General features: G+C 34.7%; 3 protein-coding genes across 3 annotated transcripts; 1 reads left to right on the forward strand and 2 right to left on the reverse strand.

Moving 5' to 3' along the window:
* The first annotated feature begins 87 nt into the window (after positions 1–87).
* Positions 88–2,694, forward strand: LOC11420992 (E3 ubiquitin-protein ligase MARCHF7). Its single transcript, XM_003625915.3, has 6 exons — positions 88–329; positions 471–542; positions 1,030–1,100; positions 1,387–1,516; positions 2,155–2,235; positions 2,348–2,694. The coding sequence occupies exons 1-6, from the start codon at positions 195–197 to the stop codon at positions 2,516–2,518; spliced, it is 660 nt and encodes a 219-aa protein (XP_003625963.1). The 5' UTR covers positions 88–194; the 3' UTR covers positions 2,519–2,694.
* LOC11432526 (DNA mismatch repair protein MSH6) lies at positions 2,627–11,074 on the reverse strand. The gene is made up of 21 exons (XM_003625917.4): positions 10,103–11,074; positions 9,601–9,697; positions 9,309–9,411; positions 9,176–9,229; positions 9,004–9,078; positions 8,830–8,898; positions 8,628–8,711; positions 8,242–8,436; positions 7,419–7,921; positions 7,204–7,333; positions 6,496–6,587; positions 6,212–6,390; positions 5,930–6,132; positions 5,735–5,836; positions 5,387–5,549; positions 4,858–5,147; positions 4,559–4,696; positions 4,007–4,086; positions 3,789–3,888; positions 3,329–3,458; positions 2,627–3,137 (listed from the first exon to the last, which is right to left on the reverse strand). The coding sequence occupies exons 1-21, from the start codon at positions 10,920–10,922 to the stop codon at positions 2,902–2,904; spliced, it is 3,843 nt and encodes a 1,280-aa protein (XP_003625965.2). The 5' UTR covers positions 10,923–11,074; the 3' UTR covers positions 2,627–2,901.
* Positions 11,075–16,041: 4,967 nt separating this feature from the next.
* LOC11430699 (DNA replication licensing factor MCM7) lies at positions 16,042–21,997 on the reverse strand. Its single transcript, XM_003625918.4, has 15 exons — positions 21,855–21,997; positions 21,708–21,775; positions 21,568–21,627; positions 21,243–21,466; positions 20,527–20,704; positions 20,138–20,260; positions 19,925–20,014; positions 19,535–19,677; positions 19,107–19,284; positions 18,651–18,842; positions 18,228–18,400; positions 17,929–18,132; positions 17,567–17,732; positions 17,020–17,241; positions 16,042–16,369 (listed from the first exon to the last, which is right to left on the reverse strand). The coding sequence occupies exons 1-15, from the start codon at positions 21,889–21,891 to the stop codon at positions 16,265–16,267; spliced, it is 2,163 nt and encodes a 720-aa protein (XP_003625966.1). The 5' UTR covers positions 21,892–21,997; the 3' UTR covers positions 16,042–16,264.
* Between the last annotated feature and the right edge of the window lie 1,569 nt (positions 21,998–23,566).

Raw genomic sequence — 23,566 nt, forward strand, 5'->3', positions numbered from 1 at the left:
TATTTATTGTCCTAAAATATCATACAAGGGCAATATTGGAACTCTCTAAAGTTGGTTCTTTCTTTCTTTCGTATATAAAGCCTTGGTTCGTTAGAAAGACAGAGAAAGATAGAAAACAGAAAAAGCAGAGAAAAACAGAGCAATATACAGAATTTGAAAACAAAGTGATCATTGGGTGTTACCGTTTGAAAAATATGGAAGAAGTTGTGTTACTAATCGATGATTTAAGGTTACTTTCTGGAATTTCTCGCTGTAGAATTTGCCATGAAGAAGAGTTTGAAAGCTCCAAAGCCTTAGAAGCACCTTGTTCTTGTTCTGGAACTGTTAAGGTAAGAAAAAAAAAACACATGATCTTTTACTTAACGTATTAATCAACTCTTACAAGCTTATGGTTTTATTTTCTATATATCATTTCAGAATTTTCTTAATTTTCATCAATAAGTGATTTTGTATTTATTTTTTTCTTTCAGTTTGCTCATAGAGATTGCATACAAAGATGGTGTAACGAGAAAGGAAATACAACCTGTGAAATATGTCTCCAGGTATGTATGTATGTATGATGATTAATAACGTTGTTTTCATTTTCTGTTTTAGTAAGTTGTGATCAAACTTGATTTTAATTCTTCTTAATATTATATTTATTGCTAATAATTTTTTTTAATTAAAAATAGAAAGAAAAAATAAAAAGGGAGAAAGAGTTATCTGTGAGGACACGTATTTTGCTGTCGTTAGGAATTATGTTGTGACGTAAATTGGATGGGCTTCCCAATCTAATTTTGACTTATATAAAACGATCATAATTTTCTTTCTTCTTTTGTTTATTACTTAGTTTTTGTCTTTTGCTTAGTTCAGCTAATTAATTATGGCCCTATCGTTGTTCTATCTTCATGATATTGTAATTTGTAGGAATTAGGAAATAATTTTTCTTATGCATACAATGAACATAATTTAATTAATATTACACTGCATGATAAATATAAAAGATGGGTTTGTAATTTGCTAAGCTTATATTGATAATTGTTTTTGCAGCAATATGAACCCGGATATACAGCTCCTCCTCCAAAGAAATCAGAGATAAATGATGAAGCAATGTCCATAAGGTACTTTACCGCGTGTAATTTGCTAAGCTTATATTGATAATTGTAATTTGCTAAGCTTATATTGATAATTATTTAATTTATTTAATCATTCATTTCACATTATTAAGTCTTAGCTACACATGGCATGAAGGTGCAACTATTTTATATACGTTGGTGTTGCGTATTTCTTGTCTTATTTTTTATTTATCTTTTTATTGCATGTTCTTCGAATTAAAAAATAACACATTTAATTTGTAGAATTTTGTTTATGCCTCTAACGATATTAAATTTGATAATACATTTTAAGGGGGGAGCAAGAAGCTTCAAACGCGATAAGAGAAAGTGAGGTGGAAGGAATTGTAATAGAAAGTGATTACTCGGAATGCAGCTCTACCACTAACAGAACCGCGTTTCACTGTCGATCATTGGCAATAGCTGTAAGCACTATGTGTATTTTCTTATAATAAATAATTATACGTAATTCCTAATCAAATAGCATATCGTTACAACATGCTTATTATTGTATAAAAACAAAATAACGTTGCATGAACTTATAGGAAATGTACTCGGGTTGAATGCCAATTGCCCCAACACAAAGGGCTTTTGGAAGAGTTTATATAACAATTTTTCTCTTCTGTGAAATACATTTGTTGACCTTGTGAAAGCATTTTCCTGGTACATGACTCTCCCAAAAACGTGTATTGTTTTCTAAAAATGAAAATATACATTGAATTATTTGAAATACGTACATGAATGAATCATTTCAATAATATACGGTTACTTGCAAACTTTTGGCATCAACTTGATACTATCTTAGTTGAACCGACTATGTACTAGTTCAAAACAGAAAGTTAATCCCGTCGCAATTTGGAATAGTTGAAAAACGTAGATAATCATCCCACGAACACTCTGCTTTTATGTCTAAAAAAAGTAACAGACTACTTTAATTTAACCTGCAGTTAGGGGATTTCCCAACAGATATTGAAGCTGGTCAAATTAAGACTGGTTTAAATTTACATGCTATCATTTAGTCTATTGGAATCCCGAATAATAACTTACAGTTTTTCTTCTGCAGTTTACACTAGTGTTACTAGTAAGACATTGTTTGGTAGTGCCCACAAGTGGAACCGAAGATTATCCATTTACACTTCTTACCGTAAGTAGTACTTGATTTCCGCATTTTAATTTTGAATGAAAGGAGACGTGATGTGAAATAATGCCTACATACAGCCGTACTAATGGCATATTATGAACTAATTTTGCTGTAGGTCATTGTTCTAAAGGCTTGTGGAATTATTATACCCATGTACATAGTTACTAAGACAATCGGAGCCATTCTGAATAGCATTAGGCGCTATCAAGGTTCTGACTACGACACATCTCTCTCTGAAGATGGCAGAAATGAAGAGCAGGACGAAGAAAATCTAATACATTCATAGATTATTTACTTTCAATGTTAGAGAGTATCATGAACGATGCTCATTTCATAGGTTATTTACTTCAATGTGTATCAGACAGTATCATGAATGATGATGATGCTCGCTCAATTCCAAAATTTTCTGGCATGATATAGACAATTGACTTCTGATCAAAATACATTTTTAATCTTCCCCTACCTAATGCAGTATTCAATCTCTATCACCACTTTTACTACAACTATTTACAAGCCCCCGCCACCAACAAAACAGATCTGTTAGATAACCAACATATACAAATCACCACCTGGCACCCTGTCATGATTGATATCAACTTAACTACGAAAAATAAAAAATATCCTTTTTTAACCAATTATGTGATCGTGATAATAATGTCTTGAAATAGTTTAACATCGTTCTAGCAGTTCTCTTGCTTCACGCTGAAGCTTTACTATAGAGTGATCGGAAACCATCTCCTCGCAACTCAAATTATTGGCAGCATTGTTCAATTTTTGTACCAAGACTATTATCTCATCAACCCAACTTTGATTGGAAGAGTTTGGTTCAGTTCTGTATTTACCATACGTGGCCTCAAATTCTCTGGACTTGGCATCAGCCTTCTGAAGCACAGAAGTGGGTAGTCCTGAAATAAAATAGCTGAGATTTTATAAATTCATAACAAACAGTATTTTGCGAGGGCAGTCCAAGCTCAAGCTATAAAATAACAAGCCTTACACATAAGCAAGGCTTCAATGAACCAAAATTTAATACAACACGCAGATGTTTGGATGTTAAGTGAAAATATTTATAGTAGTTCAAAACAAGGTAACATACCAGCTAACCGAGCAACATTAACACCGTAGCTCTTGGGGCAAGCACCTGCGGACAGCCTGTAAAGAAAGGTGACTTCGTCCAAACCTTCATTTCCACTACCAACTTGGCATGCCATGTGAGCGAGACAGACCTTTACAACAAATGCAGGAAAAGCCAACTCAAATATAATTATGTTCTCAAAACACTTGCAAAATGGAAGGTAGAACAAATTGCTACACTAGAATTTAAACTTTCTAATTATATAGCAACGATATCCAAATGGAAGGTAGAACAAATTGCTACACTAGCATTCAAATATATCAATGATATCCACATAGGTGACTGGTGATTTTATAGGCAGGCAGTCAAGTACATGTACATCATCAATGAAATAAATTTGAGCATTCAAATATTCTTACAAGCATTGGAGGACAATTAAATATACCAGTAATGATTATACACTACAAAAAACTGGGTATACCTTGGGATCTTTGAGATAATCTATAGCTAATCGATGATAGTGTGTAGAAAACAATCCACGACACTGCACGCTACGTACAAGATGTTCTAATACTGATTCCCTGCCAAAAATTTAAAAGCACAAAGCAGAATCTGAGATGGACTCACCAGTAATTAGAAAATCAATCATGAATACAGAAACCACTGGGGAACAACTGCAATCCCAAAACAAACACTTACGCAATGGCTTGTCCATCAGACGTTGAGGTCCCACGCCCAAGCTCATCCAGAGCCACCAATGAATTACGAGTGGCTGATGACTGTATCCACCATCAAAAAGTACATAATCAGAATTTAAAAAAAAAAATACTTTAATCAGGTCAGGTAATACAAATGTAAGGGCATATAAAGCTTCATGATACAAAAACATGAAGCCCACCCAACTATCCAAGTACGACAGAACCACACACAACAAAGCTATAAAGAAAAAAATTAAAGCAAAACTTTGTTCTTCTATGCCGTCATTGCTTTGAAATGTTATATAGAAAAATGTCTATCATAACTCATCCTTCGTTAAAATTTGTTCGTCTATTGTTAAATTCCTGCGTAACCCAACTGTTGAAATTTGGGCCTAACTCATCCTTACAAAACTGGCTTGAAAGGTGAGGAGTGCCTCCTCTTTATAAACTCTTATTAAGAGTCATATCTATCCAATGGGGAACTTTTTTTTTTTTTTCCAATACGAACTTACACATGATATAAGGTGAGGTGATACTCAAAGGACCATCTTACCAGCATTGTTGCAGTTTCTGAAAGCTCGGTTAAAAATGTACTTTGGCCAGCCATGATATTATCTCTGGCACCCATCCGAACAAAAATTCGGTCCACAGGAGACAATTCAAAACTTTCTGAAGGGACATCAGCCCCTACCTGTGTAAGTAACTAAAGTGAATAACAGCAAAGGAAAAAGACAAGCTTACTCAAGACAAGCCTCAAAGGGATGAGGTTCCTTTTTTCCACGTAATTTCCCTCTCCACCAGGCCAAAAATTAAATATCAAATGAGAAAAGTAACATGGTTTAAAAAGTTCACCTGGGCCAAAATCACAGCCAAGCAAACTTGGCGAAGAAGAGTTGACTTCCCACCCATGTTAGGACCTGTAAGAAGAATAAAGGAGGCCTGGTCTGGACCACCTATGGTTATGTCATTAGGTACAAAGGCACTCTTTCCTAAGGTATCACTCCTAAGAACGGGGTGTCCCAGACTTTTAGCATAGATGTAGGGAGCTTCATTTGTACATAAGGTCCCAACAAAACTTGGTCTGCAGGTTGGTCCTTCATAGTAATCACTGGCAATAGCTAAATTGATCAAAACATCCAACTCTGCAATACGTAAATGCAACATTCAGTTTAAGATATGTAAAAAGATAAAACTTCTATTTTATATTTAAAAAGCATAAAAACCCATCTTATTAAATTACTAAGGAAATGCAAGAGTTGAATCAAGGTAAAAAGGGAAAAGGATAACTTAATTTCAGCTTAAGAAATATAGGTTTTAATAACAGGCATCATGCAAAGGTGAATGGGGGAGAGCATGTACTTCAAAATTGGTTCATACGTACCAGCAGTTGCAGACACCAACTGCTTCCACTGAGTGTGATGTTCACAAAAACGCTCTATCATTCTCTGAAATGTACTTTTCAATAAGGTCTCCCTTTCAGATTCAGCATGAGAGAGCTCTTTCAAAAATATTTTAATATCTGGAGTCCAATACCTAACGAAACCCTGTAAATGCCAGATGGAGAAAATGAGGCAAATTCCCTTATGTTGACAGTCATAATTATTGACTATAATTCATCAAGAGCAAACCAACATATTCACGTGGGTTATATTTTTAATCACTAGTGAGATAACATATTAGTATATACTTGCATCCAATTCACACAGTTTTCAAAGCATGGTCTTCTTACTTTTTTGGATGAACGCCTCTCGTAATCCCGAGGAATATTCTGAGACAAATTTTCAGGCACTTCCAATAGGTATGTGTCCTTTCCAATACCAACATAAGAGATCTGTCATAGACAAATAAGAACATTCAAAATTTGATTTTATGTGCTATAATAAGACCAAACTCCAATTGTTTCCATTATAGGTCTTTGTCTTACTGATGTGCTTCCAAGTAATTTCCTTTGTTCCTTGAGATGATCTAACAAACTGGACTCAATCTCATTAACTGCCTTACCAGCTGAATCATATTCTTTGTCAACTCCTTCATGAGGTATTATACGGCCGGAGTTATTGGCTTCCACCCAATCAAAGGCATCCTTGAAATGATTCAGATCCATGCTTACATCAGGAAGACCTTTACCTACAGTTCACAACAGTCAGTGCATCAGGCAATAGCTGTAGAGTCGTTTCATAACATTTATTTATTGAGATAACTGTACCAGGTGTTAAAAGATGACTAAGCTGTCTGGATTTGACATTATTCAAAATAACACCGAGTGACAAGCAAGCTTGTGCCATAAGTTCAAGACCACGCAGGGCTGAAATAAACTCTTGCAGTTGTTTCTTTGATGAATCCTCATACAGAACCACTTTATTAGCATTCCTTCCACTAGCATCCCTGCTTTCATGAAAATCAAAAAGCATAAATACTATAGACGACAATGATAATCCCTATGGTCTGTAGAAAAATATCACGCATAGCTGTTGTAAAAATATATTTTACCTAGAAGAGAGCACCCGTGCCAGCAACCGCTCCATGTCAGGTAACTTTGATAATGCTTTTCGAAATTCTAATGTGTGAGGTAGATTTACTCCCTTCAAAGTAAATCATATATCAAAACGATTGACAAAATATACTGATTTTGTATCTGATGAAAATGATAGGTTCAATCTAGCCAAGTATGTCGGTAGATGTTGAAACTGTACATGACAGGCAATTCTTCCATCCATATTAGTTCGAAAGCAAAACAAACAGAAAAGCAGAAGATTTCCTATAAAAAAATGCTCCATATTGTATTGCTGGACACAACAAACCAAACAAACTGTCTGGGATCTACATACTGGACGCAACAAACCAAACAAACTGTCTGGGATCTACATAGAATGAGGAGGCAAGGTTTCCCAAAAAAACAATTATAGTTAATTATGCCGCAAACATAAATATGACAAGATGAATTTGTTCTACAGATCTATTTTAAAAAAGCACAATTTCCCATGACCACTGCTAGTTATATAAGTTCCAAAAGAGATGCAAAACTTTTAAACCAGAGCATGTGGTAGTGGGACAAAATAAAAGGAAAGAAAAAGCAGACGAGAACAAACAAGTATAGCTGACATGAAAAAAGAAATCCAACAGTCTTGGTGGGAAGGAATCACTGTATCTTAAAGGAACATCGGAATCAAAAACAAAATGCATGGTCAGGGAATGTACCTTTAAACCAGCAACAGCTTCCTGGCGTTCCTTTATTGACTCCACGTGATATAACGGTCTTGCAAGCCATGACTTTAGCAGTCTCTTCCCAAACGCCGTAACACATTGGTTTAATTGAGCATAGAGCGTGCTACACAAGAATCATCATTTCAGTGAAATATAAACATATATTACCTGTTTACAAAGAGTGTAGATAAATCCAAAGAAAAGTATACCCTGAAGACTCTCCATTTCTGCTATTCTCAAATATCTCGAGATTCTCTAGGGCTACAGCATCAAGAACCATGTATGGTTTTGAAGCAAGACCACTGAAAACAGAACATGGAAGCAACTCAAACTGCGCAAATCTAAGCAACTGCTCATCTAGGAAAGCCTGTTTCAAATAATAGAGAGCACCCCCAAGTGCTGAGAGTGCACTTCTACTGTCATGATCTGTTTTCACCAGCTCCACTAAAACATCTGGCAGACAATCTAACCCGCCATCTTGAGCACTAACATCGTTATTGTGGCCATAAATTCTCTTCAGATGATCCAAAGTTTTATCAGCATCCCAGAATTCCACATTTGGAATTAACTCATTCACTAGAGGGTTTCTCGTGTGTTTCAGCAGTGCCCTTTCTGTTTCAGCACTGAGTAGTTTAGCAGGTTTCACAATTTCAACTGGCCTGATCTCAGACAAGATAGAGCACAAGGCACTGCACTCTGAGTCATCGTTGAACTGCCATATAAAAATGATGCCATATGCAATTAAAAGATTAATTGAGTTCATATTTAGTAGAATGAATATTAACAAAGTGTGAGTGTTCTCTAAAACAATTGGAGGAAGGATTGAAGCAACCGAACAAATACTGAAAATTTGAGCAAACATATAACAGATATTAATTTACCAACACAAATTCTAGAAAATAAATCCCGAAAAAATTTACAGATCTCGCCAAAAATTAAAAGCTTGATTACATTAACAGATCTAGCTAAAAAACTTGGGACAAGTTTATATGTAAAGAAATTTTGCATGAGAATTAGAATACATAATCATACCTGCCCAAGAATGACTCTGCTAGTAGCGACATCAACTACACAAACACCGTACGTGCGCTCTGACATTTCATTTGGATTGTTCTCACAGTACTCAGTCAGTGCCATTAAATATGCAGCTTCAGGATTGGTTGACATAAACTCCCCATCTATTAATGTGCCTTTTGAAACCACTGCGCATATTTCCCGTCTCACAACCTAGAAGACATCGAGCGAGGTCAAGATTAGAGACCATTGTTCCTCTACTAACACTGGGGTTAGAAAGAAAAATAACTTGGCAAAATAAAAAAGATGCAAAACTACATTCAAAATATATAGCAAGCACAGTATCCAAAAGAAGGTAGAAATAAAACAATGACTTTTCTGGTTTAGGCGAGGTGTAATCAGACCTTATCTTTAGAGCCGCTCTCCTTGCGCCGAAGCTCCATCTGTTCAGGTGTTTCAGTCTGCTCTACAACAAGAACTCGATAACCCTGCCCATCGAAGGCGATTCAGTAAGTTCCTCCCCAGTTGGAAGGTGGCTTGTAGGACATATTAATTAGTTTGGTAGCAGCAGTTAAATAAGAAAAATAAGCCAACTATGTTACAAACCTTTCTAGCTAGTCTCTCTACATTCACTGTGAAATTCTTCTCTGGAAAACCACAATGAGGTTGCTCTCCCTAAAAGAGTCACATTTTAACAAATAAACATGTACAGTTCAGCATAATCAAAAGCAGCACCTTAGTATTCTAAAGAAAATCCATAACTCAAGTACTCATACTAACCCTCATATACTGCAATTCAAGCTCTTTTGCTCCTACATGTGCATCCATTTCAAAAAGCTCATAAAATTTACCCATCTGCTCCAATAAAAGGGGGAAAGAAATATTTTATTTGATTGTAATAACTTGTAAGGAATGGACTAATGACACCAACAAAACTTAGCCAGTTAAAAACCTTGAAAAACAAAACTTTGTCCATGTGTTTTGACTTGAATTCCCACCATTGTTTCTGCATTCACCAAATGATCGTATTAATTTCATGCAACATTAAAATTGAGGGTTCATCCTACTACTTTTGCAGTAATTACCTGGCCACCTGACAAATTCCTCACAAAATCTGGAGGCAAGTAGAGAGTTCTTGAGTCATAATTTTCATCTCCTGGACGCCTTCGTTTGGCATCCCTGCGATCTCTTTACCAAGACAACATACATAAAGGAACCATAAATAAAATTATAATATAAACCAGCAAATTAAATACTTGAGAGAATGGCAATAACAGCAAATCACTGCATACACACAAAATGGCATGCCATATGAATCCCTTTAATGAATAGGTGGCAACTTAAACAAAATGCTACATTGCTACAGTTAGTACTCACTTTCCTAGAAAGTGAAACTTCTGAGCTTCGCGGAGCGCAAATCTTTCAGAGGAATCACCAGTTGCAACATTGTCTGCGCCATCAGATGTCTTTCTAACTGCATAATGCAAGGTTTGATGTAAATTATGAATTTAAAAAAGAATAAAAACTTGATATCTGCATTTCATTTGGCAAGTAATATCTCCAGCATCCAATAAATGAATGGTGCATCATGAAAATAGCGCCAGTAAGGGAAACAAATTGCGTAAACTTATAAATAGCAAATAATTTTGTATTTAATATTGTTTATCGTTGAAGAATGGCTTCTAGCATCTCATTTATCCAACACAACTATCTCTGATTTGATAAAAATACGCTATTTACAACTAAATTTGAAAATCGTCATATGTGTTTGCATTTATATCAATATTCTATAAAAAGGTGTAAATGACAGAAACAAAATTAATCTCAATTCTCAATACATTAAAACAAGGATTGAGGGTGGATTAACTTGGTCACTCACCCTCCAAATTATTCAAAGGCGCCAATGGTGAGAGCTTAACAGCTACCCTGTTAACTTCATTTCCACTCTTGCTCTTTTTCATCGGCTCCATTTTTGCTCCTCCGCCTAGTTTCCGCTTTTTCGGCTCAACCTTATTACTATTCTTTCCTTTAGCACTCTCTACAACTTCATTTTCTTCCTCCAGTTCCATATCTTCATCATCATTATCATCCACAACATTCTCCAATACAGCATTTTTTCCCCAATCTTCATCTTCCGAATCATCATTATCATCATCATCATCTTCTTCTTCTTGTTTTTCCTCTTTGGGACATTCTTCCACCTCAATCACCATCTTCCTAATAGGAGAAGAACCACGCCGCAAGCGTTTAAGCTTCTTCGAGGAAGAATCCTGAATCCACTCAATCTTCTCCTTAGAAAGATCAATACTTTCCTCTTCATCATCATCGTAACGAATTCGATGTTTGGAAGTAACGGTATCGAAAGATTTGACAGTACCTTCGTACCAGGCTTCGTCTAAAGGCCAATAAACCCTGATTCGTTTACCAATGAATGGAGAATCCGAAGGGGGAGGTGATATTGTAGGAGGAGCGTCGATGACGAGACGGGGTTTGTGTGGTTTATTGGGATTGAGAGGTGAAGGTGTAGTTAGGGTAGGACTAGGGTTAGGATTAGATTTAGAAATGGGGTTATTAGGGTTTGATTTTAGGGTTTTGGAGAGAGAAGGTGAAAGGGGAGAAGTGGATTTGGTGAAGAAAGAAGTGATTTGACGCTGTGGATTGACGAGGGGTGATCTACCATTGCTATTACGACGCGACATTGTTGTGTGTGTTGCTGCAAGAGTAGAGAGAGTGAGAGTGAGAGTGAGAGTGATATTAAAATGCGGAAGGAATTCGCGGGAAATTAATCTCCATGGCGGGAATTCACTACCCTCCTTGCTTTGCTTTTTCAGCTTCCAGCGGCGTTAGGAATAACATACATTTTTCAACACTCCTCCTTAGCCCTTATTTTATTTCCAAAGTGTCCACGAGTCAGGGTCGTCTTTATAAAATTTGAGACTCGGTTCTCATAGTAAAAACAGGTCCTTAATAAAACGCACAATTTTTTTATAAGATTAATCTTCTATTTAAATTGAAAATAACACTCGTATAATGATTATTAGTTACCGAAATCAAAATTAGCAATTATTTTTACTAAATACATGTTTTTTAACTTAGAAATAGAAACATGGAATGTGATTTTTTACTTAGAAATTGAAACATGAAACATGTTTATTTTTCTTTTTTGAGCGGAGGTGGGGGATATTGAGCAATGATTTTTTTCTTGAGGGTCATTATTTTGGGAGGCCTAGCTAGGTTGAGCTTTTTGCACTACCCAAAAAACGACCCTGAAGAGAGAGAGTGTTGCTAGTACTACTCAATCTTTTTTGGTTAAATTTAAATGAAAAAATTAAACAAAACTGATATATCCTTAAAAAAAAATGGATATAATATTCCCCATGATGAAGGTTAAGATTCAAGTATACATCATAAAGAACTACAATGACTCAAATTTGCAAGAAAGTCGGTATAGTTGATGGCTTTCTTAAGGATAACGATGCGGGGAAATAAAGACATTCTAGTTTTGAAAACTAATAACATAAAGAATTTTGTAAGAGAGGTAGATGGATGGTATTCTCACAACATACGTTGTTCGGAGTTTGTTAATTAATGTACTTCATATTTATGGTACGAACCATCTTACCATAAGTTTTTGGGAACTATTAAGAGCTAGTTACATCTTTAGACTATCACCGTCTCGTTAATTAGTCGTTAAACTGATAAAATTAATTAAAATATCTTTAAATTAATCTCTCATCTAACTATTTAGTCCTTTAGTTTGGAACAACAAAATTTATTAAGCAAGCAAGTGAAAGAATCACATAAGCTTGAATCACAAAGAGAAAAATACAAAGGTGTCGTATATATGCGGAACACATAGCAAAGTTGAAACACCAAAATCCGTATATATGAGGAACCTCTGCCCAAAAACTAAAGCCTAAAGCGGCACAAGCACACCCTATCAGCAAGCAAAGAAAGCACAGAAAAACCAGACCCCCCCAAACCTGCAGAGAACAGCAATAACAGCTCCCCACTGACAGGCATCAAGCTATCCGAAACACACCAGAAACGGGGAGAAACTTGCACAGCCGCAAACCGCAAACCGCAAAAACCTGCTGCAAATACAGGCGCAAAACAGCCAAACTGCAGTAGCTGAAAGCACCAACAGCATATTTAGTCCTTTAGTTAATAAATAGGTTATTTTTCATGATAGTTTAACGACTAAATTAATGTGTTTTTCTATATTTTAAGGTTTTTTTTAGTTGATTTTAATAGTTTGTGGACTAAAATTAATTGTTCGTTCATTAGAAAATATGAGTTTTTTCAAGAAACAAAACCAGCCTACCAAAATTGACATCAAATATAACTGAACCCAAGTCCTTGGGAGAAATACACTTCAAGTTTTCAAGCCACTATCGGATCAACCAACGCGGGTTTAGAAGTTAGTTAGTAATTGAAAAATACTTAGAAGTTAGTTAGTATAAAGTTCATTAAAGAAGATTATGTACAAAGTACATATCGTCTATCAATGTGAAATGTTTTAAGCAATTTTCTTCCCTATCAAGCTCTCAGACTTACTTTACTTATGAGATTCATCAAAATCTCTATGATCGTGTGGCTTCTAATACATAGATCTAGATAATTATAGATAAAACAATTATTAGTAATGATTAATTAATTCAGCTTAGGTGCAGTAGAAAATATCTGTCTTAAGGACCAAGGTTTTGTCGTCTCAAGAACTAGAAATTAATGAGTTGTTTTGTTTGTTTTTAATCACATCTTAATGTTAAACATGTACTTTTGGTCTATGCAATCAGCCTGCTTCAGTTGATTTGCTAAATTTGAGTTAATTATGACTTGGTTTTTTTACGATTGAAAGTGTTGAGCTTGTTCACAACATAGCATATATCTATCATATTCTTGACCTCTTCCACTAACGTGCAATAAGATGAATGTATAACAATTTGATGAGTTTCTTAGAAAAGAATCTTAGAGTTAACTAACAATCGCGATGTAAGACCTCTAAAATTGTTATATTGTTGTGGCAAATGCGATTGTAGACCACAATTCTAAACCACTGTATCTTCACTAGACGTTACTATATAGATAGATAGATTAACCATTATATTAGATTAGATTAGATGTCAATGTATAAGTCCAAGACAGTGAAGCCAAAAAATGGACCTTGCTAGCTCTTTAGATTCATTGTACAGTACAGGTTTCACTTACAGGCTATAGCACCACATACCAAGCTGTTAAGAAGAAAAAATGATTTTTCCGACTTTAGTCTATCACCTACAGGTAATCAACAGATACAACCACAATTCCACTGCACAACTACATGCTAAATAGTAATTAAATTCATTTAATTGGAAATAAGGCCATTAACACCGATCAAGCCTCGCATTGGATTAGTAGGATGCTGGAATGTATTGATCCATCACAACTATAAAAACCTGGCAGAAGAACCACATTAATTTCTACCAAGCAATACACAGTACTCAGGAGCCACTTGACTCATTAAACAAAAATGGAATAACATGGATTTATAAGGCTAGTTCACACACAACACAGGGAAAGTGCGGTTGCTACAATGATACAAGTTCTGAAGCCTAAACAACTTCAGCATATATATACAGGGCAATGTTTGTAGCTTTGGAACTATATTGTTTGAAAATATAAAGGGTCATGAGTACAAATGTACAATGGATTTTACCAGTGAGTCCCAACCAAGTTCTTGCGTATGTTTTTTGTCCCACATCGAGAACTCAAGAAAGAATATGAGTAGGTGTTAGATATAAAAGCAACAGCTAGCAACATTCCAATTCATACCTTTATCAGCCTTTCATATTTTATGCATTGTCCATACCAACTGAGTTAAGTTTACGAGAACATTTTACATGTTTTATATAATGTAGCATATGACCTAATGATAAAATCATCCAAATGAATAAATTATTTACATGCCATTAATAAGGTTACAAAAAAATATATCTCAAGTTGGTTTTGAAGATTTTGGCGGATTTTTAAACCTTATGAGTGTTGACCATTATATCACATTATTGTTTTTTTTACATTCTTAGTTATAAAATAAATACGAAGAATGAACAAAATCACTACCTACTTTGGATGTGTTTCATCTCCTTTTTGTGAAGCATTCTTCTTCCTCCCCAACACATTCTTTCATTTTCATCCCAGACTTCGTTCTACACCTTAGAAAGTGCTTAATTTATAACTGTTCTATACCAAGCATCCTCCAAAAGTTGCTTGCAAGAATCATTGATTATGTATTTGTTTTTAGAGATTTGATGGATTGCAAAATTATTGTCCCAAAAAGTTTTTTTTTTTCTTTTCAAATTAGAATGTTGATCAAAATGCAAATTTTTTAAAATACGTATTCAGAGGTGATTTTATGACCTCCAAATATATACTCCTAGAAATATATGATCAACATTTAAATTTTAAAACAAACTATCATGCAGATGTTAATGATGGTCACAAGATAACAAGGACCTTAATTTTGGCATCTACCACTATTCTCATACACACATTGTTTTTTTATTAAAAACCAAAATATTTTCAAATTTACTTTACCCTATAACCAGAAGTAACTTGATCAAAAAACTGAAACGTAATCCTCAAGTCGAAAAACGAAAGATAAACCTAGCACCCCACTTTCCCTAAACACACAGAGTTTCAAAGACACTGAAATTTCCTTAGAGTCATCATTACCCTTTACAAAAGTCACCAAACCAAGTTTAGGTATGTTTTGCATTTTCATGTTTTTTCCTGTATTTTAGCATTTCCAGGGTCATACTTCCAAAGTTTAGTATCCTTAAGTTTGCATCTAAAGTTGATATTTCTGAAGTCTAAAGACATTTCTAAAACCATTTTTGTTGATGTTTGAAATCATAAATTTAGAGTTTAAATCTAGGAGCAACTACAAGTATGAGATATTTTTAACTATATTTTATGGTTTTTTAATGTGCATATACAGCATGTCCATGTGCTATAGGTGTTTGAGCAATAGGACGCCAATGACCCAATGGAATTTGAATATGGACAAGTGATGTACAATAACCTCTTGATGATGGTGCCTGCAATGCTTGTGCAACCAAAGGACATGTCTCCATATGCACCTATGGTTTCAACCGTTGAAGAGCATGTGGACACACCTACACCTAAGTCCTTCTCTCGTTTTTTGAATATGATAACAACCCTCCTATTGCTCGAACAAAATAAAAGTTAATTTTATTTTCATTACTTTTTTGGTTGGAGGACCATATATACGTTGAATGTTGAGAACTTCAAAACTAATTTGGGCTCCCAGCTCAAATGCAGCTACAGCACGGCGGACAATAGCTTATTGTCAACAAGGAGACTTGCAATTTATCAGTCAGCGACAACTTCTACGAGCACACCTTCATGATCTAAAAAGAGGTATGAGAGTTGATTATTGATCTCCTACTCATGCCTAATGGATACGACAATACCTGATATGCACGTGTTTCATCTGGCTTCTTACTGCCTGTACGTCCAAAATTTGTGAAAGCATGGCAATATGTATTGTGTGAAAGTTTTTTTTCCTCTACCAACATGGAGTACACTTAACATGCAGTGCATATCATCATTGATGATATTGCCAGTATGGGTCTTGGTACCACTATTTTCAATTAAATGGTGATGGTACAATGGTTCAAGATAATGCGCTCACAACTTGTGGCCTTTCTATTCTGTCAAAAGAACTTGTTCCTGTTTTAGTTTGTAATTTACCGTTAAGAATCAGTCAAGCAACTCAATGGGCTTCAAATTTTAGTTCTGTCTGGTAGCTTAAAGAAATAAAACATGCAATGAATCCACATAAATAATTAAATAAGCATTTCTAATTTCTAGTTGATACAAAGAATCCACATGACCTTGGTAAAAGTACCATCAAAACAAGAAAAAGAAATTACTGATATGATTCCCCTACAGTCTGACCAGAATCCAACACTCTTGGGACCAATCCCAGTTTCTGGAAACCAGATTGATATAAAGCTTTTCTAATTTTGTTGAGAGTTCATCAAGCATCAATAAATTTTATATCGAAGGTTTGAGGATGTATCTGCCATACATTCAAAGCTGCATACTCCTCTAAACACTCTTTCAACTGGGCTTCACTGTACCCCTGTTCCAAAAGCAAAAGAGCAGTGTTATTTGAACATCACAAATCCAACACCATATAGAAATACATTCAAAGAAAGTGTCAATGTGACAGAAAAAGAAATCAATAAAAAACACATAATGTAGTCAAAACAACTTCTCCAAAAGCATTAATGTGGTGAGAATTTATTTGAGCAAAAATGAAACAAGAATCTTGTTAAAATAATTTGATCAGTTAGGTTGTAAAACTTCAAAAAAGTAAGATTTTAATTTGATCAGTTAGGTTGTAAAAACATTGACATAAATTTCTCAGACAATTGAAGACTAAAAAAAATACCAAATACTGATACATTACTCAAGTTGATAGGTAGGTATTGCATTGACACTAATTAATTCCAGATAAGAAACCATCAGTGTAAAATTAAGAGTTGTGATCACTCAACAAAAGAGTGCCTAAAAAAATTCACAAACAGCTTTAAATTTAATCTAGTCTAGTCATAATTGGTCAATACTAATGAGCTTATGGCTTTAAATTCTTGATTGTTTTTACTGTTGAATCTCCGGTATTTAGCAGTCAAACATGAGATCAGTCCTTAAATTTTGACGTGGAAATCTTTTGCTACAGTACCAGGGGACACGATTTAACTTCAGCAGTAGAACGAAATATGAACTCACCTTCCGAGATATCCAATTCAATGCATCACGATAGTTGACATCCATTCGGCTACTTCTAGCAGCTTCATCACGAAGTATGGAATAAATATCAGATATAGCATCCAGACCAGATCTTTGACGGTCATCAGAGTACAGAGAGAATTTCGACATCTGCATTAACCTCAATGCCTCATCCACATCACTCTGAGCAACAGTTTCAGAAAAACGGAGTCTTGCTAGGGCCTGTTTAGAAATTACAAATGGAAATCTGTTTACTTAGACAACTTAATATAGAATTCTAAGATGCTTACAGCTTTGTATTGTGGACTTAAAACAGAGCCACATAACTATTAACAACAGTTATTTAAAGTCAAACCATATTAACCAGGGCCTACTTGGTTTTAATTTAAACAGTGCACTTTGAATGATGTAATAATAGACTGAAGAAGTAAGCAGATAAATCATTAGCCCCAAAAAGAAAAGTCAACATAACCTGATATACATAATAACTACCCTCCTTCCCCTCATTGTAACAGGTAAATAAAGGAGAAGAAAAATAAACACTTACAGCAGATATGCGGAGAATACTGAGCAATGTTCTGATAGTTGTATAGGAATGTGGAGTGGTGGACTTTGCTTCTTCTTGACGAATGCTGGAGTAAGCACTAGCAATATACTCTTCCAGTTCCCTTGGGACAGTTGGAGACAATCTTCTAGCAGTTGATATGTATGCACTACAGGAAAGCAACACGGTTTAGTTTCTAGCAACTTCTTTCTAGCAAGTGACAGAACATTTGACACAGACCCTATGTGAAACTATATGAGCAGTCAGAATAAGCATGCAATCTAATCAGCAACACATTTACAGTAAACTCCGATCATGTCGTGGAAAATGAAAAGCAGTTAATATAATACATATTATTTTCTTACCGGAGAAGCGATGGTTCAAGAGGAGTGAATCCTAGTGCGGGAGACTCTTTATTTTGGTGGACATAGACAACATGCCTTGCCATTTCAAGATCATTATCCATATCAGCTCGATCAAGGATTAACCACAGAAGGTCAAACCTTGATAGCAGGGCAGGTGGAAGATTAATATTTTCAGCAGGAGTTCTTCTAAGATCATATCTTCCCCTTCACAGTTAAAATGATTGAAATTAGATTTGGAAGCACAGAATGCATGGCAATGAGATCTTGTATCCCATCAATAAGGTGAAAATAATTAATACCATGCTGGATTAGCTGCAGCAAGGACAGCAGTCCTAGCATTCAGCGATGTAGTGATCCCAGCCTTGGCAATGCTAACAGTCTGTTGTTCCATAACTTCGTGTATAGATGTACGATCTGATTCATCCATCTTGTCAAACTCATCAATGGCGCATATACCCATATCTGATAGCACCTGAAATTCAGAATGTTCTGTCAAAATCTCTATTATAACAAGAAACTACTAGTTAAAAGGACATAGATTGAATTGATTTAGAAGCTAAAGTAGCAATCTGATGCATGACTTGTTTCCCAATTTCATTTTGCACATGCCGACAGAATATCATATGTTTTGCCTAGTTTTTCTTGATTTTTCAACTTAAAGTATAACATAAGCGCAAAATGGATGGAATGAATTGCTACGCTGAAAAAAATAAATGCATTACCAATGCTCCACCCTCTAAAACCATCTCATTTGTCACCGGATCTTTCTGAACAGCAGCAGTTAGACCAACTCCACTACTTCCTTTGCCAGTGGTGTACACACCCCTGGGTGCTACATTAATTATGTGTTTTAGAAGCTGACTCTTGGCAACACCAGGATCACCCATCAAACATATATGTAGATCTCCTCTAATCTGCAATTAAAAGAAAATATAATATTTGATTCTTTAATTGAGTATAATACACAAGCAACATAAATCAAACCAAACGCAGTACAGACTTAACAGAAAGTTTGAGGGAGAAGATAAAACAAAATTTCATACAAATTATCGTTATAATTATATAATTGATATCATGTCTCTATCCCTCTCTATCCCTAATAATTCAAAATCACTATTTTTATGTAAAGTTTAAGCTCCATGAAGTATGTGTGCCTTAATTAATATGTAATTTCTTACCTTCATCCCATCTTTCAATGTCCGATGGGGAGCACCAACAAGAAGCAGCAGTAGTGCTTTTTTGATATCTTCATGTCCAAAAATTTCAGGAGCTAATGAACGTGCTAACTTATCATAGATATCACCATCTTCTGCTAAACGTTTGATCTGCTCTTCCTCATCTCCTATAAGTTCATATCTATGACAGAACTAATAGATTAGAAAGTTGCTATGTTCCCCCAAACTAATTTAATAAGATCAATTAGTGTCTAGTAGGTATGAATTTCATCGTGTGCAAACATTTCATGATGACAATATCCCAGTGGACACAAACAAATCCAAGGAGAAAATCAAATAAAAAGTCCAAGAGACACTACTGTACTTGAAGTGGGGTGAAAAAATAAAGGGGACAGTCATTTTCAAATAAAATATCTGCAAAAGTTACTTACTCTTCATATTTCTTCTTAAAATGAGTCACAGACATGGCCTCTAAGTATGTGTCAGCAACTAGGCCAGCACGCATTGCTCTAAAACCGACATAAGGTATAGGAAGAAAAATCCCAGAGAGTTCGACGACGTCACCTGGAGATACCTGATAAATTCACAATAAGCAAGTTAATAAACAGTAGCAGGAAATTAGCCAGTTAAACTTCAATAGGTACACAAAATCATTGTAATTAACAATCATCCCTTGTATTTCATGAGATAACTTTATTCATATGTTTGTGAAGACATGTCAATAATAAAGGAGCACAGCTATAAATTACATAATTTCAAGTACTTAATAACAATTGATATAGTTATTGTTAGTTTAATGCAATTGGCAGGGAATAGTCAACCTTTCTCGTGAGTTCTCCCCTAAGATGAACAGTCATTGTTCGTGGAATGTGACCCTTTGGAACATGTTCAGCTAACTCTTGAATTTTTGCCTGCAATTTAACCATATAAATATTCATTACTCCATAGTTAATAAGCAGTTGTGCAGAAAATAGAGTAATAAAGCATGCATCGGAAATTGACCAATGAAGCAGAGTCCAGGGTAGAGTACAAACCTCTTGAAATCTCAAAAACTTCGACGCTCTCAGTTGAAGGATGACATTACCCTTACTCTTGTTCATAACACAGCGCTTTGATGGACACTCAAACAAAGGCATGAATACTCTAGCTGTTACTTCCTGTATAGGGAGGGAAGAAAACAACATAGTTAAAAATCTTAGGGGACGTGAACTCCAAAACAATTCAGCCTACAAAAGAGGAAAAAAATAGTCCAAAACAAATCTAACAAGGTTTGATAAATAGTTATAAATAAATTATAGTAATGGTTAACATTGTTGATTGACATCCTGGCAACCAAATAAAAATAGCAGAAAAGAACCCTCCATTTCTATTTTAAACCTTATTGTGCATCTGGATAAAGTAATGCAGTACTTATATGAATTACCTGATAGATTTCAAAGCCACAATCCTCACAGGTGTACACAGCCACCTGCATCAATGGTTTGACATCTGAGCAACGTGTAACGATACCAGCTATCCTCACTAGCTGACCAATGTTTGAAGCCTTCACCTCCCTAATTGTAAATGGCCGTCCTTTCGAAGATGCTTTGATATAAACTTCACTGCAAAATATCCCACGATGTAACATTAGGACCGTCGTATACAACCTAAATAAAAATAAAATAAAAACACCTAGGGTTTGTTTGGATTGGTTTACCACAGCTTATCTACTACCATAAGTTTTGTGAGATTATTTGGGAGAACTTGTTAAAACAGCATATGACATAGTTCTTCATACGCTGATTTTGGCCCACTTACATAAGTTCTCCAGGGTTGCTTATGAAAACAACTTATAGCTTGTCCGAAAACAGTTTATTTTTAATTTATCTTTTGCAATAGAAATAGTTTATGCATAAGTGCTTATCATGATAAACACTTATGCTATAAGCTGCAAGCAAATAAACTGTTTATCTAAGCAGGGTCCTAAAAACATACAACACTACGAATTGCTGTTATGAAAGAAATTAAAGCAAAATCATAAACCCTAAATCCTAAAATCATACAACACTACAAGTTGCTATTATGAAAGAAATCAGGGCAAAATCATAGATTATTACAAAACCCTAGCAATTGAGAGCTAAGCAGAAAATGGAATCTTACAAGAAGCGTCTGATTTCAGGAGGCATCTTCTGGTGCGGATCAGAACCATCAGCACCTTCAGTTCCTTCATCAGATCTCTGAGTCATCAAAATGTCATGGTCATCATCAACAAATGTCTCGGTCGGCTCCGGCATTAGTTCGTCGATTGCATCAGCGAAAATCCCAATATACCTTCGAGTATTCTCAGTAACACGGCTCAGAAATTCCTCATCTAGATCTTTGTACTAAAAAAAAACAAACAAAGTGATTAAAAATAAAATCATCAACTGTGACTAAAACTAAGAAACGTGTAATTACAATATAGCAAAAAATCAATAAATCTTACGTTAATCAAGTCTTCGAGGTCAATTTCGACAGATCTGGTTTTGTGATTTGCAACATCTTGCTGAAACGAAAATGAAGAAAAAAAGTTATAAAAAAAAAAATTAGGGTTAAGGTTTGAATCGGAATAAAAAAGTAACTAACCAGGATGAGGAGGTATTTGGCTTGGCCATTAACGTCGGCGAAATCTTTAAGAAATTCTCTGGCTATAGCTGAAAGAGAATAAGAGGGTTTAGTTTAATTTTAACAAAAAACGAAAAAATAATTGAAAGGATGAAGGCTGGTGTTTACCTCTGTCGTTGTTGAAATCGAAGCCTTTGGTGTTCATGGTTGAAATTGGTGAGAGAGAATGGGAACGGTGGTAGTGATGAGTAGTGTGTAAATGTGAGAATTGGGCGCCAAACCTATAAGAGAAGAGGGTGCTTTTTGGCGGGAAAAGGATAAAATAAGCTATGATCTAGTATGTTGTATGGAGTGCGGTTGTATTGTATTCCGCTAGGAAAAACCATTTGATTATAGTGACATTGCTAATAAGTAAAATATACCAAAAAAAATTACAATGAAAATTTAGGATAGTGTGTAAAATTTAGTTCAACTGACAATGTTGATACGGTTAAATTACACATCTTTTCACGACTTCACCCAAATATAAACATGTGACATTACAGTTGTTTGTGTTTGTGATATATTGGTATTTCGTATGTGAGATTTATGGTGTGTTTATGTTTATGATTTGTTTGTTTAAGATAGATAGAATGTAAGAATTTCAGTTTAAAAAAAAAAAGAATGTAAGAATTTATATCAGCCGTTTATTTTTCAAAACATAATCGATAATTGATAAAAAAATATATAAAGTTGTCTTAAAAATATATAAAATAGCATGACAATAAACCGTCAATCCCTAAATTATATAAATAATTTTTTTTTGAAGGACTAAATTATATAGATATAGTAAGTCGTCTTAAAAATATATAGAAGTCATCAATTTATTCCATATTATACTACACACTAAATTGAAGAGTTTTAATATATTTGACCCCAAAAAACAATTTAGATATTTTCGGTCCATGACATAAAAAGACAGAGGAATAGAGGGTGATGTGATAAGAAAATACTGTTTAAGTTGAAACAAAAATTATATCAGACAGACGATGTTGAATGGTACGAAGTGTTCGGCAGTACATGAGAATCAAGTAAGCGTAGTTTAGATGAGGATGCTGCGTTATACGAGTGGCAAGACTAGACGAGATATGGTTAGAACACTGATAAAGAGAGTTTGGATAGCACATATAATGTAAAATACTATATAAAATATGCTCAGATGATATGAGCATGTAGAGAGAAGACATATAGACGTTGTAGTACGAAAAATGGATCAAATAGAGGAGAGTCGGGTCAAAAGAGGTAAAGAAAGATAAAAAAAATCTATAAGAGAAATTATTGAGAGATTTAGAGGTTAATGAGTTGGATCTGAATATGGTTTAGCATAGAATAATATGGCCTAATTTAATTTATGTAGCCGACCCCGCTTAATGGAATAAGACTTGATTGGTTGGTTGGTGGTTGTGGTTGTTGTTGCTGTATTTAACCCAAAAAAAAAAAACAGAGAATATAACATGAATATCAATATATACATGATTAATTAAGTAAATAGTCCTTACAAATATTTAGAATTTTCATTTTAATCCGTATAAAATTTTCACCATTCTTTTTAGTCCTTGTAAAATTTTCTATCAATAATTCTTGAAAGCATAGGTGATGCAAAGAAATTTTCTCAACAATTGTTGAAAGCAAAAAATACCATTGCAAAATTATTAGTGTCATTTGTGTGATGCCGAATACGAAAGAATTAAACATATAACGGTGTTTATGGTAGTTAAAAAATCAAATAAAAGGGATTGTGTTAAATTTCTCAAAAATTGGTGGGGGACATAAGTGAGGGTTATCGGTGAAATAAAATATAATATATTCCACTTTATCCAAACAGCGAAACATAAATTTAT

Source organism: Medicago truncatula, chromosome 7, assembly GCF_003473485.1.
Source record: "Medicago truncatula cultivar Jemalong A17 chromosome 7, MtrunA17r5.0-ANR, whole genome shotgun sequence".
Classification (NCBI taxonomy): domain Eukaryota; kingdom Viridiplantae; phylum Streptophyta; class Magnoliopsida; order Fabales; family Fabaceae; genus Medicago; species Medicago truncatula.